Raw genomic sequence first — 19,520 nt, 5'->3', positions numbered from 1 at the left:
AACAAAAACAATAAACCAACAAAATGAACGAAGACGAAACAGTCCCGTAACGTGAAACAGGAACATAGTAACAGCATAGTAATAGGAACATAGTAGTAGGAACATAGTAACAGGAAACAAAAACAATAAACCAACAAAATGAACGAAGACGAAACAGTCCCGTAACGTGAACACAAACAACAGGAACACAGCAACAGGAACAATCACCCACAACCCACAAGGACAAAACAGGCTACCTAAATATGGCTCCCAATCAGAGACAACGACTAACACCTGCCTGTGATTGAGAACCATATCAGGCCAAACACATAGAAACAGACAAACTAGACATACAACATAGAATGCTCACTCATATCACACCCTGACCAAACAAAACATAGAAACATACAACGCAAACTATGGTCAGGGCATGACACTCATGAAGGACAGGAAACACTCATTACCGTGGCTTTGGTTGTGTACACTTCATAATGATTGGGTTTACATCTAAATATTGTGAAATGTATGTGATTAAACATGAAACTACTGTGAAAAGATGTAATGTGATGTTAACAATGTAAATGAGAAAATATGGGTTTTCATATAAAGTTAACCAAATCAGTGGCCACGCCCACGTGAGCATAGACATTACGTCGGCGTCATGGACCGCCCTTTTCTCAGAAGTGTATAAAACACACTATTGACGAAATGTACATTAGACTAGAAAACATGGAGCTGACGCTACATGTTGAAATGGTTAAGAACTACAACTCTATAGGCCCAGGAGAACATACAGCGTGGAGCATTGGCTACGCGGCTGGAAATGGTTCAACTCTAAGACTATCAATTCACTACATTAGTAAGAATCCTAGGCCTTCGAACTACCAGTCTGCAGCCGGAAATGTACGTAGCCTAGGACGAAGAATACCGAGAACCGTCAAAACATCTATTCTACGTCAGGGTATGCCTGGCGTATCCACTAGGAACGCAACCATAGACTTTTTTGTCAACTCTCTTCAGCAGACGGACCGGCGACCACAGAGACATACACTCGTAAATATGTACATTTTATTTTTGAATGAGCGGTCGTTCATGTAAAGTATTAGCAATTTCTATGAGTGTAGTTATCAGCTTTGAGTTTCCCGCTCTTGAGCGGTCCACACCCCATTTCCTTTGTCTACCAAGCTGTCATATCGGTTTCGTCCATGAGGGACTTTTTCTTTGTATCATGTAATACCCCATATATGAACTAATTCTGTGTGTTTCATGTATTTCTGTGACTTGATTAGTTAGTTAGTAAATAAATAATTAAACCAATTTGTATATCGCCGATTCATGATTTAGTCTAGGGTTTGTGCAGATATCCAAGGGTTTGCGACATTCAGCAATGAGAACTAATGAGGTACAATTTATTAATAAGCGACTGTTTTCATAAGATATGAAAATATCTGAAGAGTCGATTCGGGAAATAGAGACWCTATACACATTTTCCCGTGGTGCCCTGACTTCCTAGTTAATTAAAGTTTACAGGATTAGTTTAATCACGTAATAATAATTACGCATAGAGAATTGATTTGATAAAATAACAGTCTTCACTTTAAATGATAGTCAACGACATGACACTATCAAACAGTATTGCACAGTGTATACTATAGACACAGTAATATTACACTGTTGGCTTCATTTTCCAGTTTTGCTTTGAGTTTATGTTAGCCCAACCATAGTGAGATTACACTGGTGTTTTTTTCACACAGTTGCTGTGTTGCGATAGTTTTTGTTACACTATTTTACAGTACAGACAGTTTCTATCATAGTTTCCCTTGGAAACTCACAACTCAGCTCTATTACACTGAGGGTTTCAGTGTGTAGCTGTGTTTACTATAGTTATATTGCACTACTTTACAGTACAGACAGTAACTATCCTTTAATTGGAAACAGACAGCTCTATTCCACTCAGTGGTGATTTTAGCATGAATCTCTGTGGGGCAAAAAAATAAACAAATAATTATGCATGCCAGCAAAGACACTACACAACAGTAAACAATTGTGTTTTCCACGAACTGTTTGGGCCTACATAAAGCTGTTCCAACAGCAATCTCAACACCTTACCACTGCTACACCTGGCTATCAGCGGAGCCTTGTCTGGTAGCGAAACAGTTAATTCAGTCACTTACTGTCTTTTTAAAAAACATAGCTGACATGGCTGACTTGTTTAAACGATGGTTGTTTCTACTGTAAATTGAGATGTACAAACTATGGCATAAGGGAACGTCGAGCAGATAAGAGGCAATCTGTAATTTTGATTGAGATAATGAGCGAGCTTGGACGGACGGTGTCAATATAACTATTTGTTCAGCACTTTTGAAATGTACAGGGATAGAATTCAGAACATGGGCCGTATTCTCCCTGTACACCAACTCAGAACCGTAGGATAAATAACGGGGGCATATAAACAGACAACAAAAGCTTGTACAATATTCGATGATTACATGTCTCTAAAAAGCTATAGGCTACATGTGCACCACCAATTCCAAATAGTAGGTGAAATTAAGAGGGGAAAAGGGACCAAATTATTAGCGTAAGGCACATGGGCTACTAACAGCTTACTACACAACATACACTTAAGTATTACTTTCTTAGCAACAGTATACATATCTCCCTGGCATATTACATCATTTATGCAGCAGAATACAGTACATTTTTGGACTCACCTTGTTGTGCTGTGCTCACTTCCTTCCAAACCACTCATTGTTGAATTTGCGATTTCCAACTTGTTGTGTAATGTGTCTGGTCAATGGCAGATGACCGGCGATACGTTTTATCGATCATTTCTCTTTATTATTTCTCTTCATATGACAAGGATTGAAAAGGATTTGCCAGTAGATTGTCAACTTGATTCGTGATGACTGCTAGCTAAGATTTTGAAAAGATGATGTTGACATGATCAGTCCAATCAAAGCTAATGTACAAATAACGTGATTTGACRTCATTTTATCTTAAGCCTTCTTGGATGCGCACTTCTAATGTAATTCTATGTCAGCACCCAAAGGGCTAGAATTTTCGAGGTCTCCCCTTAGACTTTGCAGTGATGTAATGTTCCCATGAGTGACAGAACACTGAGCCAATCACGGCGCAACACTCTGTATTTTCTGCTGGCTTGCCCCACCGCCACAGAAAGCACTGAGCTAGGCTGAAACACCTGCATTTTGGAGCTGCCTTACCCCCCAAAAAAACAAAAAAGAGAGACCATGTTTGTATGCGGCTTTATTAACTCAATGATATACTGTATATATTTTTTTTTACATTGATTGCAAACTGATGTGACATGTATTAATGCTAAAATAACATGCAAAACAGGCATTCCCCCCCCTGCCCTGAATGACGGGTCACCACTGATTACACTACTGTTTTTTTTCACACAGTGTGTACTCTAGCTGTAGGTMGTTTTTTAGTTGCACTATTTACAGTAGTCTACAAACAGTAACTATCCTAGGATACTTGGAAGCTCACTTTTCAGCTATTACACTGCGGTCTCTCACAATGTGAAGCTGGGGTTACTAGTTTTCTGTTGTACTTACAGTTAAGACAGTAACTATCCTAGTTTCCCCTGGAAACTCACATCTGTTACACAGAGGGTTTCAGTATATAGCTGGGTTTACTATAGTTTTGTTACATTAGTTTACAGTACAGACAGTAACTATCCTAGTTTCCGTTATAAACTCAGATAACAGCAAGATTACACTGCTGGTCTTACACATTGTGGAGCTGGAGTTGCCATATTATTTTGTTATACTGCAGGGAATAAACTACTCATCTCTTCTTCCCACAAAGAGAATGTACCATTTCCAGTATGGTTTTTCGCCTTCAGAAATGCAAGCTGTCCCTGCCCACAAGAAGTGTGGCACTCAGCAGTCACCATGAGGTGCTTGCCGCTGTCATTGGCAGCTTCTCACAGGCTCAAAGGCAAAACTGAGAGAGGCAAGTGGAGTCTCCATGGGCACTGAATACAGTGATGGAAGGCTACGAACTCCAATTCCGATGCTGGCCACCGCTATAGTTATGGCGCCTCAAATGTCTCAGGGTCTTCTCGTGTTGACACCCTGGTTGACTGATTGTTTCCGAATGAGTTCAGATGAAGGAGTGTCAACCTACATCCAAACCCCTCATTCTGGCCAAGGGTTTTGTCTGACAGACACGTTAACAGGCCTTTACAGTTGTTCATACACGCCCCTCTCGCTGTGGGGCAGCGTTGCGAAAATCTGGATATCAACCTTGGAGGGGACAATTACATGACATTTTCTCAAGAGCAATTCCTGAGGGGACATCAAAAGTAGTGCTGTAAACACATAGCCTACGGTTTTAATATGTTAAATGGTATATGAGGAACCATAATCACTACTACTGGATAATTGATAGGTACAGTAGTTAACTGAAGGGTTGTCCCAACTTGTTCAAATGTTTAAATCATTTATAATACTACTACTAATAATAGTATAGCAGTGCTCCTTACCAGCCAGTATGTATGCAGGTATTCGAACTTACAAACAGCAATATCAAGAAGGCCAGTAGGTGACAATGGTACTGTACACTGTATGCGTGTAGTTTTCATAAATACAATGAACATGGTGCAATCACATCTAAAAGAATCTCCATTGAGAACCCATCACAAAAGTTGGTCTCGTATTGAATTGACCTTTTAATTAGACTTTTTCTGATACATTTAGATAGTATATTAAATCATCTGCACTGGCCTGAGTCTACTACAATAGCTTTACAATAAACAAAAAGCTTAAATAAGTACAGTTCTAAAAAGCAAAATAACCTACTTCAATGAAAAAGCCAAATAATCAAACAAAATATTCCTTCAGTGTCTAACTCTTCAAACAGCAGCTATGGACAAGTATGTCGCACAAAGTATGCAATTTTAAATAAATAACAGGAAATAAATAATTTTTAAGTGTACTGTCATGTACTAAAAACTGAAAACTACTAAAACAAAAGAAACAAATACCAATACACCAGGGGTGCTCAAAAACAGGGTCCATGGACTAATTGGGTTTCCAGTAAGTTTACATATAATATAGAGTGGAGGTCCCTGAGGACCACTCAAAACCTTGCCTGCCTTGCCTCAAAATATGCAGGGGTTCCAGTACCCAAAAAGGTTGAGAACCACTGCTATACACAATACTGAACAAAAGAACCGAACATATGTTTGCGGGTTTCAATGGATCCAACAAATTGCTGGCAGATATTTTTCCCTCTTGAGACTGTCCAGCCTGTCTTTATGTACATTACAGACAATTACGCAGTTCAGTCTCTCTTGGCCCATGCTAGCCCGTAGCCAAGGTCTTTAAACCTGCGGAGCTGCATTGAAACTCCTCTCAGCCTCACATGAAGACACTGGCACCACAAACAAAATTCTGATCAGCACCTCAACTTGTCAACCAACCCCTGCACTCCACTGGAAGCCTCCTGAGGACCTCTGCTGCCTCTCCACTGCTGCTACAGGGGTATTTGTTGTGAAAGAGAGGGATCTGCACTGAAAGAGAATCTATTTCACCTCTGGGTACTGATCTAGAGACTCATCCAACTCCCCGTGAGAAGCTGCTCTTCCAACTTTTGCAGGACGTTTAGACTGTCCTGGTCAAAACGGTCGCCAAACTGAACCTCTACACCATCCAACACTTAAAAGAATTTCTGCCCTATAGTGATCCACTGCTTTGCCAGCAAATTGTCTTGAGTGGACTCAATGGATTCAATGGAGTCAATCAATGTTGTTGCTTTCTCATACAGTGCAAGGTAGCTTTCGTCATTTCTCTTGCCCCTAAGAGATGACCGCACACACTCGACTGCAGCCTGCATACCAGAGACAGTCTGAGTTTTCTTCTGCAGTGAAATGTTTAGACATTCAAGCTCTCCAAGAACAGCAGAGGCAAGTGTGAGGCCCAGCACAGCCTTGCCTTTGCTGAAGTGCTCGATTAGCAGCACACACCACAACATTTACACAAACATATGCTGCAACCTTTTGTACTTTTAATATAGTTTGTTTCATATTGGCTGGCTTCCAACAATAGCTGAATTTGTAAAACTAGCGAGCACAAATTCCTTTCTGTGGTGTTTGCTATAATCTTTGCTACCTGGTTAAATAAAGTAAAATTAAATTTAAAAAAGTTCACTAGCGACAATTTAGCTTTTGAAATGAGACCATTAAATATAGTGTTCAGTTTGGACTTCAGTTTATCGCTAACCTATTCACAGGGACTTTGAAGCACTACAGCTGCATGCTGATCTTGGAATAAACTGACGATAGCAAAGATTCCATCTTTGACGACGCCACATAATTGGAATAGGTACTAGCTAGCTTGATAGTTAATGTTTGCATTAGTTTGCGCGCTAGCTCTGCAAATTCAGCTATAGTGTGTGTGAATCCTGCCAACATAAAACATCGCTATGGTGCGATTGACTGGATTAACCTCACGTTAATTACGTGCATTGAGTGCCTTTCGGACAGTAAATACGAACCCTCTCTTACCTTGCCAGCTAAAAAACTGTCAGTGGATCAAAACCATTGTGAGGCAAAGGGCGGGGGGTCGCAATCTTTGAAACTTAAAAACGCGCTATTAAGTGTCTATAATCAACACAAGTGCTTTCATTGCGTATTATTAATATTATTGAAATTACATAGTTATGTTACAGTGATAGATTGGGGGGGACAAATCATATTTTTCCCAGGATGGGGGGGTCGTGTCCCCCCCGTCCCCCTTCCGCCCGCCACCCCTCCCTTCACCCACTCCCCCTACCCACCACACCACCACCCAACCCCTACCCCACAACCCACCCCATCCCCCTAGCCCCACCCTCCGGCTCCCCTTCCCTCCAGTCCCCCCTACCGTCCCCCCTTTCCTCCGCGCCCCCCCCTCCCCACATCTCCCCCCCTCCCCCCGCCCCCGCTTCGCATCCCCCCCGTCCCCCCTGGGATTTCCGCCTATGGTTGGGGGTGAAATAGGGGCTTCCCCCAGTGTGTTGTGCCCGGCTAGGGCAATGGACACTTTTCATAGACACAGGCAATACGAGTGTTGGGCCAGGGTCTATCCGACCAGACTCTCACATTGCATGGTGGACACTGTTACTGCATCATTTTGGCTGGCCCGCCGGCCTTTGCCTTTTGCTGTGGTGGCACATTCTACTGGGGGAGTAATTGCCTTACTTGGACGATTCAATAGTCTGCCCCATCCAGGCAACAGGCCACGACGAAAACGAGGACCCTCTTGAACCACATTTGAGTTCTGGGCCTCACCCTAAATGAGGAAGAAGAGTCACCTGACCCCCTCCCGGAAGGTGATCTACCTCGGGATGTCCATAGACTCGACTCTCATGAGGGCATGTCTCCCTCAGGTGAGAGTAACAAAATCCTTTCCTACCTCACCTGTTTCCGGCTCGGACGAGCCATGTCAGTGTTAGTGTGCCAACAGTTACTCGGACTACTGACAATGGCTTCACTGTTGGTTCCGCTGGGCATTCTCCATCAGGCCACTCCAGCGATGGTTCAACTCCCATGGTTCAACTCCCATGGCCGGCACCCAAAACAACACAGACAACTGTTGGTGATTTGTGCATGTTTGAGGATTCTATCGAAGTGGCTATCCAGCTCCTTCATAGTAAAGGGTTGAGCCGGATCAGAGTCCAACACAGAGGGTTGGTGTGCACTGAAGCCTCTCTGACGGGTTGAGGTGCCGTGTTCAGAGACAGATAACCGCTGGATCCCCCCATGGAGTGGTCAACACATCAATGTGCTGGAACTCAGGGTGGTTTGCCTAGATCTTCAACAGTTACATTACTCCCTGGAAGGACAGCATTTCCTGATCAAATGGCTCGGGAGCTCTTGCTGTGGGCCTCGACCCGCTTGGCATCGCTGCAAGCAGCACATATCCCCAGGGTCCTGAACAACACAGCGGACATGCTCTCGAGAGACGGCCCGCTGGGGGAGGGGGGAGGGAACTAGAATCTACACCCTCAGGTGGTGCTACAGCTTTGGGACAGGTTCAGGAGAGCACAGGTGGACCTGTTTGCATTTCAGGAGAACACTCATTGGTTATTGATGTCGGACCCTATGGGTCTGGATGCCCTCGCTCAAGACTGGCCAGCAACGCCCTTTTACGCTTTCCCACCATTTCCCCTGATCACAGCTACACTAGACAAGGTAATCTTGATTGGGAACCAGCTGCTCTTGATAGCTTCATGCTGGCTGAGACCATCATTGTTCAGTCTTCTGTTGTCTCTCCTCTCGGGGACCCCATGGCAGCTGCCCCTCAGGCCCCACCTCATCAGGCTGGGGGGGACACTGTGGCATCCGGACCCGYTCCACCTCCAGCTTCGGGCTTGGCCGCTGAAAGGCGTTAGTAGACCAGTYTAGGCCTGCAGGACAATGTGATGAACATGTTTCGGAGCGCCAGGGTTTCTTCCACCAATATCAAATGTGGTGGGGCATGTGCTGTAACTGGTTTGAGAGCCATATGTGCAAATAGTTTTAAGTTTTTCACAGTCACTGCATGATGCGGRCCAAGCGGCATCCACATACGACTTGGGAAAGCATGCAGTTTAGGCTACAGATGAAATTGGCCTACATTTTGAATTTATGAAAAATGTGCAGTTTTACAGCTAATATCCTGCAATTCGACACATTATTTCCATAGGATGRAGGCAAATGTTATCTGTTTTTAATATGATAATGATCATGGTAATTCGACCATGCTTACTACAAGTTTAGATAGCTGGACTAACTTACCAATAAAACATTGGTTTTGGTGACATGGGCTAATTGAGTGACTGCTGATGCACAACAAAGTTATGAAATTGTACCTTGTGTATTCTATTATTCTAACTGTCAACAGTAAATTGAGACCCGAGTGAGATACATTTTCTATGCATTTTTTATTGTGAAATTGGTCTGTGGTCCTACAAAAGAGGGGGCATGCGACCATCCCTGATGTACCCGCACTGTATCTACTAGGTGTTGGCTAGAGTGCATGTGCCAATCCCAGAGTGGGTACATTCGATATCTAAAGCATTTCACATCAGTAGAGTTTTATTTTTTATTCTGTACATGGGAATTTAACCCTTGCAAAAAAACATGCGGCCTACACGCCAAAACCGTCCTGCAAGTAATTATTTTGACCCCCAAAAAAGCCAATCACCAGGAATTCAGCTACAAAATTGTTTAATTTAGTTAATCTGTTCCCATGAATGAAAAGAGACGTGATTGTGTCTCAATGTAATCAAGGTATGACATTTTAATTTTCTAATACAATCTCTTTTGGAGCTTAGATGTGGTCAGTTTGCAGTGTAGGCCTACCTACACATTATTATAATTAGGTTCCAGCCCCCGACCATTCGCTCCAACAAAAACCGACCTGCGCCTTAATCTAGTTGCCTAAATGCCTACCCCTGGCATAATAGACAATTACATTTATGATATGTGGAAAATGTTATTATTAACTAGCCTATAACAATTACACAGATATTGGCATGGAAAAACAAATAGATCGAATATCAGCAACACCTTACCTTTTTGTGTCTGGTCTAGACGTCGTACAAGCACGCATTTTGACTTTACTTTCACTTTTGTAGACTACAGCGTTGTTGTAGCCTATGCTGCCGCCCCGGCCCTCCTCTTCGCCCTAAAAGTTCCACTTGGACATTCTAGGGACTTGTTATGTCCCCCGGACGGTCTGCATTGAAACCTCACAGACTCTTATAGCTCCACTAGGCTACATTCACATATCGTGGACGGAATATGATGTTATTGGAGTTCAAATCCAGCGTTATAAACCGAAGTAGATATTGCTAACCTCCCCGCAAATATATCAACTAGTGAAAATAATCGGCCTGCTTAAATGTCATTCGCAGAATCGCAGTTCAGGTCTTTTGCTGTCCGTGCAGGGGGCTGTAAATTTAGAGCTGAAAAAGCCTACACGTGGTGGCCTCGATAGCATTAGTAACAGTTTCCGCAAGGGTGAATAATGCATGAAAACCACACGGAATGATGAAATCTTTCAATGTTATTATTTTGAATGTCTTTATTATTATTATTTTGAATGTCTCCGAATGTTATTTTGCATGTTATTTTGGCATTTAATACGTGTCACATATCAGTTTGCAAACAATGTAAAAAAATATATATATATACACTACCATTCAAAAGTTTGGGGTCACTTAGAAATGTCCTTGTTTTTTTTTTTTAAAGCAATTTTTTTGTCCATTAAAATAACATAAAACTGATCAGAAATACAGTGTAGACATTGTTAAAGGACTATTGTAGCTGGAAACGGTTTTGCGGGTACTACTTAATGAAGCTGCCAGTTGAGGACTTGTGAGGCGCCACTGATTATGACATGTCTGGGGAGCAACTTCTCTGGTGACAAAAGTTAACAAATATCTTCATAGTAGAGGAAGATATGTTGTGGAGCGGCATGGGTGCGTTTTGATATCACAACATCTACCCAAATCATCTTAGTTTGGAGCAGCTGTGTGTCCATGGCAGCTCATGCACGCTCAAGGAATGATATACACACAGAGTCATACTCACAGGGAAAATCACAACACAGAACCAATTAATTTGTTGCATTTTTGTTTATAGGCAGGACAGCAACATGTTGATTCATAGATTTCATATTTTTTTTATTGCCATTGCTACTTTTTTTATACACCATTGCTACTGCAAAAACCAGCAACTGGCTCTAGGTTCTCGTTCTTTTTTACCTGCAAAGTTTAGTGTCAATTCCTCCTTAACAATACCACCACCAGTGAGTGCTGTCAATTCAAGGGAATTGATTCAGGCCTATATCTGGCTGGTAAATGTAGACCTGTCATTCAACTAGACCACTGGGCTGTTCAATTCCAGTCCAGGAGGGCGAAAATGCTTATGGTTTTTAATTGCACTCACCTGGTGTCCCAGGTCTGAATCAGTCCCCGATTAGAAGGAGAAGATGAAACCCAGAAGTGATTTGGCCCTCCAGGACCAACATTGAATAGCCCTGATAGGGCATTGCTCCAATCCAAGACTTGAAACTCAGCCCTTCTTCTGAGCTGAAATTGCCTTCCAACCAATAATTTCTGGAGTTTCGTAAATCAGCAGCCAACTTTGTCACAAACAGTACCTACTAGGCCATGAAAAGTATTTCATTCATACTACCATTACCATTGGTTAAAGGTATTTTCACAGTCACGTTTACATTTAAATAATTCTTAATATGCAAAATGACAGACAATATGAGCATCCTACTTAATATACATACAACAAACAAAAAACGTAAACATGGATTAGGTTCAAACCACCTAGGTTCTGAGCAACACATAGGCTACCAGTGTTTCCCATTCCTGGTCCTGGTGATTAGTTTCTTTGCCCTAGAACTGACACACTTGACTCAACGAATCATCAAGTTAGTGCTAGGGCAAGAACACTTTTTTTGGATCCCCAGAATCAGGATTGGGAAACACTGACATATACATTAAACTAGTGCTGCTGGGTCGGCTGGAGCGGACACCTATAGACAGAGATCTGTATATAATGATGAGATGCTCAGGTCTCCACCCCAACAATGGGGGGAGTCGTCCCAAAGGCGGGAAGGCAGGCGACAAGCGTAGGGTCAAAAGAAGCCCATAGAAATGCATTGGCTTATTTTGGAAACATTTTGGCGAGAGTGAAACCTCTTGCTTTGCCTCTTCCTTTCTGCCATAGATGATCCCATTCTGGGGAACTTAAAGGAACCCCCCCAGAGGAAGTTGCCGCCACTATTTCAACGTAATCATCAACAAACAGGGCACTGACAGCAGTCTTTGTAGCTAGCTAGCATTATCTAGCTAGCATGCTAACATTATTCATCTAGCTATCTTGCTAACCTTATCTATCTAGTTAATGTTATCTGTTGCTGTTTTTTTACTACACCAGTAGTCAGTTACTGTAGCTCTATGGCTGGTTCTGTAGCTCTATGGCTGGTTCTGCCACCGATGGAAACCACTGGCCTATCTTTGACACCGCCATCTATCGTTACCTCCAAAGTCTTGGCATCTTCCACAAATTGCGGCCAAGAATCCGCCATAAAAACAGTTACAGAGAACAATATGAAGTTACGTTAATATGCATAACTATTGAAAGATAGATGATATGCATTTTTCGACATTGAAATGGACACAGTGCAACCTTTGGTACAGCAGGGGTACAGGGGTACAGGGGTACAGCAAAGCCAAGTCAGCACATGCTTATGGTTCTCACAGGGGAATTGCAATGATAGGCTACAATGACTTTGCTTATGATCATGCACGCCACAAATTACATATAACTATAAGTTCCTTGAATTTTCCTTCGCTGGTGTCTTTTCATTATCTGGATAGACACTTGTGGTTTCTAGCTAACGTTACACCAATCAAAGCAGTGGAGCGTGTAGTAAAGCATAACTTTAGTGGTCAAAACCATTCAGACACAGGGGGAGCGGGTTTGCAAAATGCCATCATATCACGCATTTATACCATTTATGAAATGGTCAAATATATATATATTTAAATACAGACTAGCTACAAAAATAAGTAAACATTTACAAATTATCCAATCCGATTATAATTTTGTGGTAAAAAAACATATATTTGCACCCCCCATTTTAATTTGCTTCATCAGGCAGCCAAAACAAAGGCACAGCCCTCATTGGAGCAGGATCATATAGTCTCAGTCCTCCCCTCTCGGAACAGCCGTGTCATTGAGGCCTCGTAGGTGAGGCAGAACGTCTTACGATCCTGGGAGACAAAGATAAAGGGAATATTATCAGTACAATTATCTGAAATTATCAGTATTTTTCTCACTTTTCATGGATGGTAATTACGAGAAAAAAAAATCAAAACTTAGCATACTGTACTATATTTTATTATACAGTAATAGCCCATTTCTGTAGTAGCCTACTCTAATTCCATTCCTAGTTGCAAGATAACAAATTGTGTTCTTGTATTATAACACATTTTATTCAGTTGTAGTAGTCTAATAATGTTAGCAACCTCTTAAACAAACACTTGTGTATTATGTAAGAGTAGGAGAGGAATGATTGTTTCCTTGTCAGAAGGAATGCAAAAGACTTTTACTAAAAGTCAATGACACCAGTGGCATGACTTCAACTGGTCTTTCCAAAAATTCCTAACAGTGTGACATCCTGTTTGAATAGTGAGAGGGGATAGGAGAACTGTGGAAGATACCATGTCAAGTGGTATTAGTAGGGAGCCGGCAGAGAATGATTCAGAAGGCAAATTTAGCTACTTACCCAAGACTAAAGCACGCATGAAATTCAGTGCTGAAATAAAAATTGATAAATAAGCGGCCAAATAAATCAGCCACAGGTAATTTTTTATGTGCTTGAGATACATGTATGTGTGATGGAGAAAAACGTTATTCTTGGGTAAGTACTCACATCTGCCTTCTGAATGTGTCTTTCAAAGAGTTTAACATTTGCCAGCGGAATCCAAAACTGTATTAGAATAGATAATATTCATAGGGACCAGCGACTTCACTTTGAGTTCCATTTTTAAAAAATGGTCTTTAGGACCAAGCATTCTGGTGCAACTAGTGTGGTCACAAAGACGGCAAGTAACGCCAAGATCGCCCATCAAACTGTGCCTGGAAAAGATATCTTGACAAGATTGAAATACTCTGTTTGTGATCCATATCTTGCTCCTTGCACTTAAAATCAGCAACAACAAAAAACACTCCCCCCATACCATAGATGCAGCTAGCTAACAGTGTGACATTACTGACATAGCTACTAGCTACCACTAAGCCAGCTAACACTACCTTTTCTGACAAACAGCCTGCTTAGCTTGTTTCATTCACCCTAAAGTTGTAGACATGCTGCCCCTAAATTAAATGATCAGAAATCCACGATTGCTACTTTTGATCAGCTGTGCACAGCAGCAGCTCACGGGACGCCACTGCAGTCGCGGCAACAGGCAGCTGCTTCGTGAAAACTCATAATAATGTTAGCTAGATAAGAACTTAGCAACAGAAGCTAGCTAGCTTTTGTTGTAAGAATTCAACATTGTGTGTGATGCACTGGGTTAGCTGGTTAGCAGCATCCCTTTTGTTTCATATGAAGTATTACTGGCTGGCTCAGCTAGCTAGCTAGCTTAGCCAATGCTAGTTAGCTAGCGTAGCCAACGCTAGTTAGCTAATGTTGGACAAATCATGCTAGCTTTCGTGATATTGTCAAACTTCATAAATACTGCTCATTGGTGCACAAAACACCTTAGATAGAAAATGGTACAACCAAGATTTCCTCATCAAAAAATATAATATTATTTTCAGATGTATTGTTTTAGCTTAGATTAATTCAGTGTGTTTTAGGCAATGGACTTCAATGAACGACGGCGTCCTAAAGATGGCGCTGCAACGCTGTGTTACGTCACTAGGAATCTATGATGGGGGCAGACATAGGGTATTCTCAATGTTGTATATATGTTCTAGGAATGTCCTGCTGTATATATGTTCTACGGATGTCCTGCTTACCCTGTAGTAAGATAGCTGCAGAGCCAGCTGAATGAAGGACATCCCCTCTCCCCCTGTAGTTAACTCCCCCTGGCACATGCAGGTAGCCTAGTTGTTAGAGCGTTGGACTAGTAACCGAAAGATTGCAAGATTGAATCCCCAAACTGACAAGGTAAAAATCTGCAGTTCTGCCCCTGAACAAGGCAGATAACCCACTGTTCCTAGGCCGTCAATGAAAATAAGAATTTGTTCTTAAGTGACTTGCCTAGTTAAATAAAGGTAAAATAAAAATATAGCCCAACCAGTGCACCTGCCCTTTTGCCCTTCTATGAAAAAGTGCCCTTGCAGCCTGGTGGATTTTAATTTATTAAATATTTTAACATTTTATTTTAGAGTCTCATTTACATTTTTTGTTTTAATTTTAAAATGTAACAAATTCCTAATTTCATTAGCTTGAATCTGAGAAAATACCCCCTCCAAGAGCACCAGCACCCCCAATGGTCTGAGCACAGTCCTGAAGCTAGCTGCAAAGCCAACTGAATGAAGGACATTCCCTTTAACTAACCCTATAGTAAGCTAGCTGCAGAGCCAACTGAATGAAGGCATCTGGGCTGATCTTCAGCTTCTTGATGAGTCCCTTCCCAAAGTCCCTGAAGGGGAAGACATGACAGTCCACATCCTCAGCTAGGGCCTGTGCCACAGACAGAGAGATGGACACCTGCTCCTGAACCTGAGGAGAGAAAGATGGAGAGATGAGGGGAGGAAAGTGATGAGAGATGAGGGGAGGAAAGTGATGGAGAGAGCAGGGGAGGAAAGACATGGAGAGAGCGAGAGAGGGGGGAGGTACTTAAAAGCTTGTTCATTTTTATGAGTTTATTTCATGAAGACCTCTTTCCTAACTACATTTTATCTAGACATATCTTGGTCACTCACTGACCAGATAATCCTTTCAGATCTAGTGTCTAGTTAATCTCTCTCTGTCGAACCATCTGGTTTCCAAGCGCCTCAGAACGGGACTTATCATGTCACTCAGTAAATCCCCCAAAGAGGACCGAGATAGAGAGAGGAAGAGAGAAAGAAAGACAGCGAGAGATAAAGATAGAAAGAGGATGGAGAGGATGCAGAAAAGCTAAGCCATGCTTTTGTCACTTCTAGATTAGACTTCTCAGGCTGCCTCGATAGAGCACTAAATAAACTTCAGTTAGTGCTAAATACAGCTGTTAGAACCTTGGATTGAACCCCAAAAATGTATCATATGTGAGGGACGGGCTTGATTCGGTCTTAAGTAGCAAAATTTGAAATTTTGTTTTTTAAATTGGATAAAAGTAGAGACTCAAAGCTAGAAAATGGTATATCATACACTGCAGTTGAGGAACAATGGGAAAGTAGTTCTGCTTTGAAAGTTGATCAACTTGAAACCCCACATTTGAGAAAACGGCCTTTGACTTTTGGTAGACCTACTGGAGATATCTTCTTTGTCTAAACCATTCACAATCGTTCACACCCTCTTAAGCCTTAGCCCCACCCATCTCTTTAAGGATTCATTTGTGAGTCCATGTGCTAAACATAGTAAGTACTGTAGTGTACTAAACAACCAAAGATTTCCAGACTAAAGGCTAGTTTATATTACGTCTATTGACTACAACCCCAAATTTGATCATATTACTCCAGTGCTGGCTTCCTGTTAAGGCTAGGGCGGATTTCAAGGTTTTAGTGCTAACCTACAAAGCATTACATGGACTTGCTCCTACCTATCTCTCTGATTTGGTCCTGTCGTACATACCTACACAAGATGCAGGCCTCCTTATTGTCCCTAGAATTTCTAAGCAAACAGCTGGTGACAAGGCTTTCTCCTATTGAGCTCCATTTTTAATGGAACAGTCTGCCTATCCATGTCCTATGATTGAGTGTAGTCTGGCTCACGGGTGCGAAGGAGAACGGCAAGGCACTGGAGTGACGAACCACCCTTGCTGTCTCTGCCTGGCCGGTTCCCCTCTTTCCACTGGGATTCTCTGCCTCTGACCCTATTACAGGTGCAGAGTCACTGGCTTACTAGTGCTCTCCAATGCCATCCCTAGGAGGGGTGTGTCACGTCAGGCATTTTTTCCGCTATACTTGAGTGGGTTGAGTCACTGACGTGATCTTCCTGTCCGGTTTGCGCCCCCTCGAGCTCGTGCGGTGGGGGACATCTTCGTGGGCTTTTCTCATCCTTGTCTCAGGGTAGTAAGTTGGTCTGTTGATATCCCTAAAGGGGTGTGGGGGTTGTGCTTTGTCAAAGTGGGTGGGGTTATATCCTGCCTGGTTGGCCCTGTCTGGGTGTATCGTTGGACGGGGCCACATTGTCCCCCAACCCCTCCTGTCTCAGTCTACAGTATCTATCTATGCTGCAATAGTCTATTTGCTGGGGGGCTAGGGTCAGACTGACCTATCTCGTGTAATTCTCCTATATTAAGTATGCATCCCCACTCCTCAGGTGCTGACCTGTTGTACCCTCTATAACCACAGATTATTTTTTGACCCTGCTGGTCATCTATGAACATTTGAACATCTTGAAGAATGATCTGGCGTTAATGGCCGTGAACTCTTAGAATCTCCACCCAGCACAGCCAGAAGAGGATTGGCCATCCCTCAGTTTCCGGGTGGCCACTTGACTAATTGTTCAGCAGTCTTATGGCTTGGGTGTAGAAGCTGTTACGGAGCCTTTTGGACCAATACGTGGCGTACCGGTACCGCTTGCCGTGCGGTAGCAGAGAGAACAGTCTATGACTTGGGTGACTGGAGTCTTTGTAAATTTTTTGGGGCTTCCTCTGACACGCCACTCGGGAGGGTAGGGCATACTGGGCTGTACGTAATACCCTCTGTAGCGCCTTACGGTCAGATGCCGAGCAGTTGCCATACCAGGCGGTGATGCAACCGGTCAGGATGCTCTCAATGGTGGAGCTGTAAAGCTTTTTGAGCATCTGGGGACCCATGCCAAATCTTTTCAGTCTCCTGAGGTCGAAAAGGAATTGTCGTGCCCTGTTCACAACTTTCTTGGTTTGTTTGGACCATGATAGTTTGTTGGTGATGTGGACACCAAGGACCTTGAAACTCTCGACCCGCTCCACTACAGCCCCATCGCTCCACTACAGCCCCACTACAGCCCACAACGATGGGGGTGTGTTCGGCCCTCTTTTTCCTGTAGTCCACAAATTCAGTTCACTGTTAGTTATAATGGATATCACATGATCAGGATTCTTTCTTTTTTAAACCTTAACCTGTTTGGGATAGAGGGCGCTGTTTTCACTTTGGGGAAAAATCGTGCCCAATTTAAACGGCCTCGTACTCTATTCTTGCTTGTACAATATGCATATTATTATTACTATTGGATAGAAAACACTCTCAAGTTTCTAAAACCGTTTGAATTATATCTGTGGGTAAAACAGAACTCATTTTGCAGCAAACTTCCTGTCAAGAAGTGAAAAATCTGAAATCGAGGCTCTGTTCCAGGGCCTCCCTATTCATTTGCTTGAAATCTATGGATATACATGCACTTCATACGCCTTCCACTAGATGTCAATAGGCAGTGAGAGGTGAAATGGAGTGTATAGCTTGATCTGAGGTCAAAAGAGAGCTCTTGGAATGACATGACCTCAATTTCCTTTGTTCAGCAAGGCGCGGGAAGGAACTCTGGATTGCCTTCTGAAAAGCTTTCGTTATAGACGGCTAATATCTCCGGCTTTGATTTTATTTGATAAATGTGATAATATCATCGTAAAGTATGTTTTTTCAATATAGTTTTATCAGATTATTGAAAGTTTATCGGGAGTTTTGGCGTGTWCCGTTCTCTGCGTTTGGTGGAGATGGACAGCTTCGCGCCACTTGGCTAGCTTTGGTTGCTAATTCGACAGGAAAAAAGGACATTCTAAAACCAAACAACGATTGTTCTGGACAAAGGACCCCTTGTACAAGATTCTGATGGAAGCTCAACAAAAGTAGGAAACCATTTATGATGTTATTTCGTATTTCTGTCGAAAATGTTTAGTATTATTTTCCGCCCTGATTTTGGGCGCTGTCTCGCTATAACGTAAGCTGTATGTCATACTAAAGTTATTTTTAGAATTCTAACACAGCGATTGTATTAAGAACTAGTGTATCTTTCATTTGCTGTACAACATGTATTTTTTAGTAAAGTTTATGATGAGTTATTTGGTCAGAATAGGTGAGTGTCAGAAATATATCCGGTCATTCTGGGAAAAAGATGCTACGTTTTCACAATGTATAACCACGGATTTCAGCTCTAAATATGCACATTTTCGAACAAACCATATATGTATTGTGTAATATGATGTTATAGGACTGTCATCTGATGAAGTTTATGAAGGTTAGTGAAATAATTAATATATTTTGCTGGTTTTGTCGCTATCGCTACTGTTGCCTTGAATCAATGCTGTTGTGTAGTTGGCTATTGTAGTAAGCTAATATAATGCTATATTGTGTTTTCGCTGTAAAACACTTAAAAAAATTGAAATATTGGCTGGATTCACAAGATGTTTGTCTTTCATTTGTTTTACACCATGTATTTTTCATAAATGTTTTATGATGAGTATTTAGGTATTTCACGTTGGTCTCTGTAATTGTTCTAGCTGCTTCGGTGCTATTTGTGATTGTAGCTGCAATGTAAAACTATGATTTATACCTGAAATATGCAAATCTTTCGAACAAAACATAGATTTATTGAATAACATGTTATAAGACTGTCATCTGATGAAGTTGTTTCTTGGTTAGTGACTAATTCTATCTCTATTTGGTCGGTTTTGTGCAAGCTACCTGTGCTGTGAAAGAAATGTCTGTGCTTTTTTGTATTTGGTGGTGAGCTAACATAAATATACGTGGTGTTTTCGCTGTAAAACATTTTAAAAAATCGGACATGTTGACTGGATTCACAAGATGTTTATCTTTAATTTGCTGTATTGGACTTATATTTCTAAAAAATATATTTAGAATTTCGCGCGCTGCCTTTTCAGTGGAATGTGGGTGGGGG

General features: G+C 42.0%; 1 protein-coding gene across 6 annotated transcripts in view; it reads right to left on the bottom strand.

Annotated features, from left to right (window-relative positions):
* LOC111971265 (carnitine O-palmitoyltransferase 1, liver isoform-like) overlaps positions 1-19,520 on the bottom strand; it is a 113,266-nt gene that overhangs the window by 32,653 nt on the left and 61,093 nt on the right. For 3 of the 6 annotated variants that reach the window (XM_070446288.1, XM_070446291.1, XM_070446289.1), the window contains exons 1-2: positions 15,063-15,175; positions 9,544-12,765 (exon numbers count right to left, since the gene is read on the bottom strand). In XM_070446288.1, coding sequence (XP_070302389.1) covers positions 9,544-9,581 — 38 coding nt within the window. In that variant the 5' untranslated portion in view covers positions 9,582-12,765; positions 15,063-15,175. Of the gene's footprint in view, positions 1-9,543; positions 12,766-15,062; positions 15,228-19,520 lie in introns of those variants that run through there. The other 3 variants (XR_002878267.2, XR_002878268.2, XM_023998313.2) reach the window with 2 other exon arrangements.

This window comes from Salvelinus sp. IW2-2015, linkage group LG13 (assembly GCF_002910315.2).
Source record: "Salvelinus sp. IW2-2015 linkage group LG13, ASM291031v2, whole genome shotgun sequence".
Classification (NCBI taxonomy): domain Eukaryota; kingdom Metazoa; phylum Chordata; class Actinopteri; order Salmoniformes; family Salmonidae; genus Salvelinus; species Salvelinus sp. IW2-2015.
This window is presented reverse-complemented; position numbering and strand designations above follow the sequence as displayed.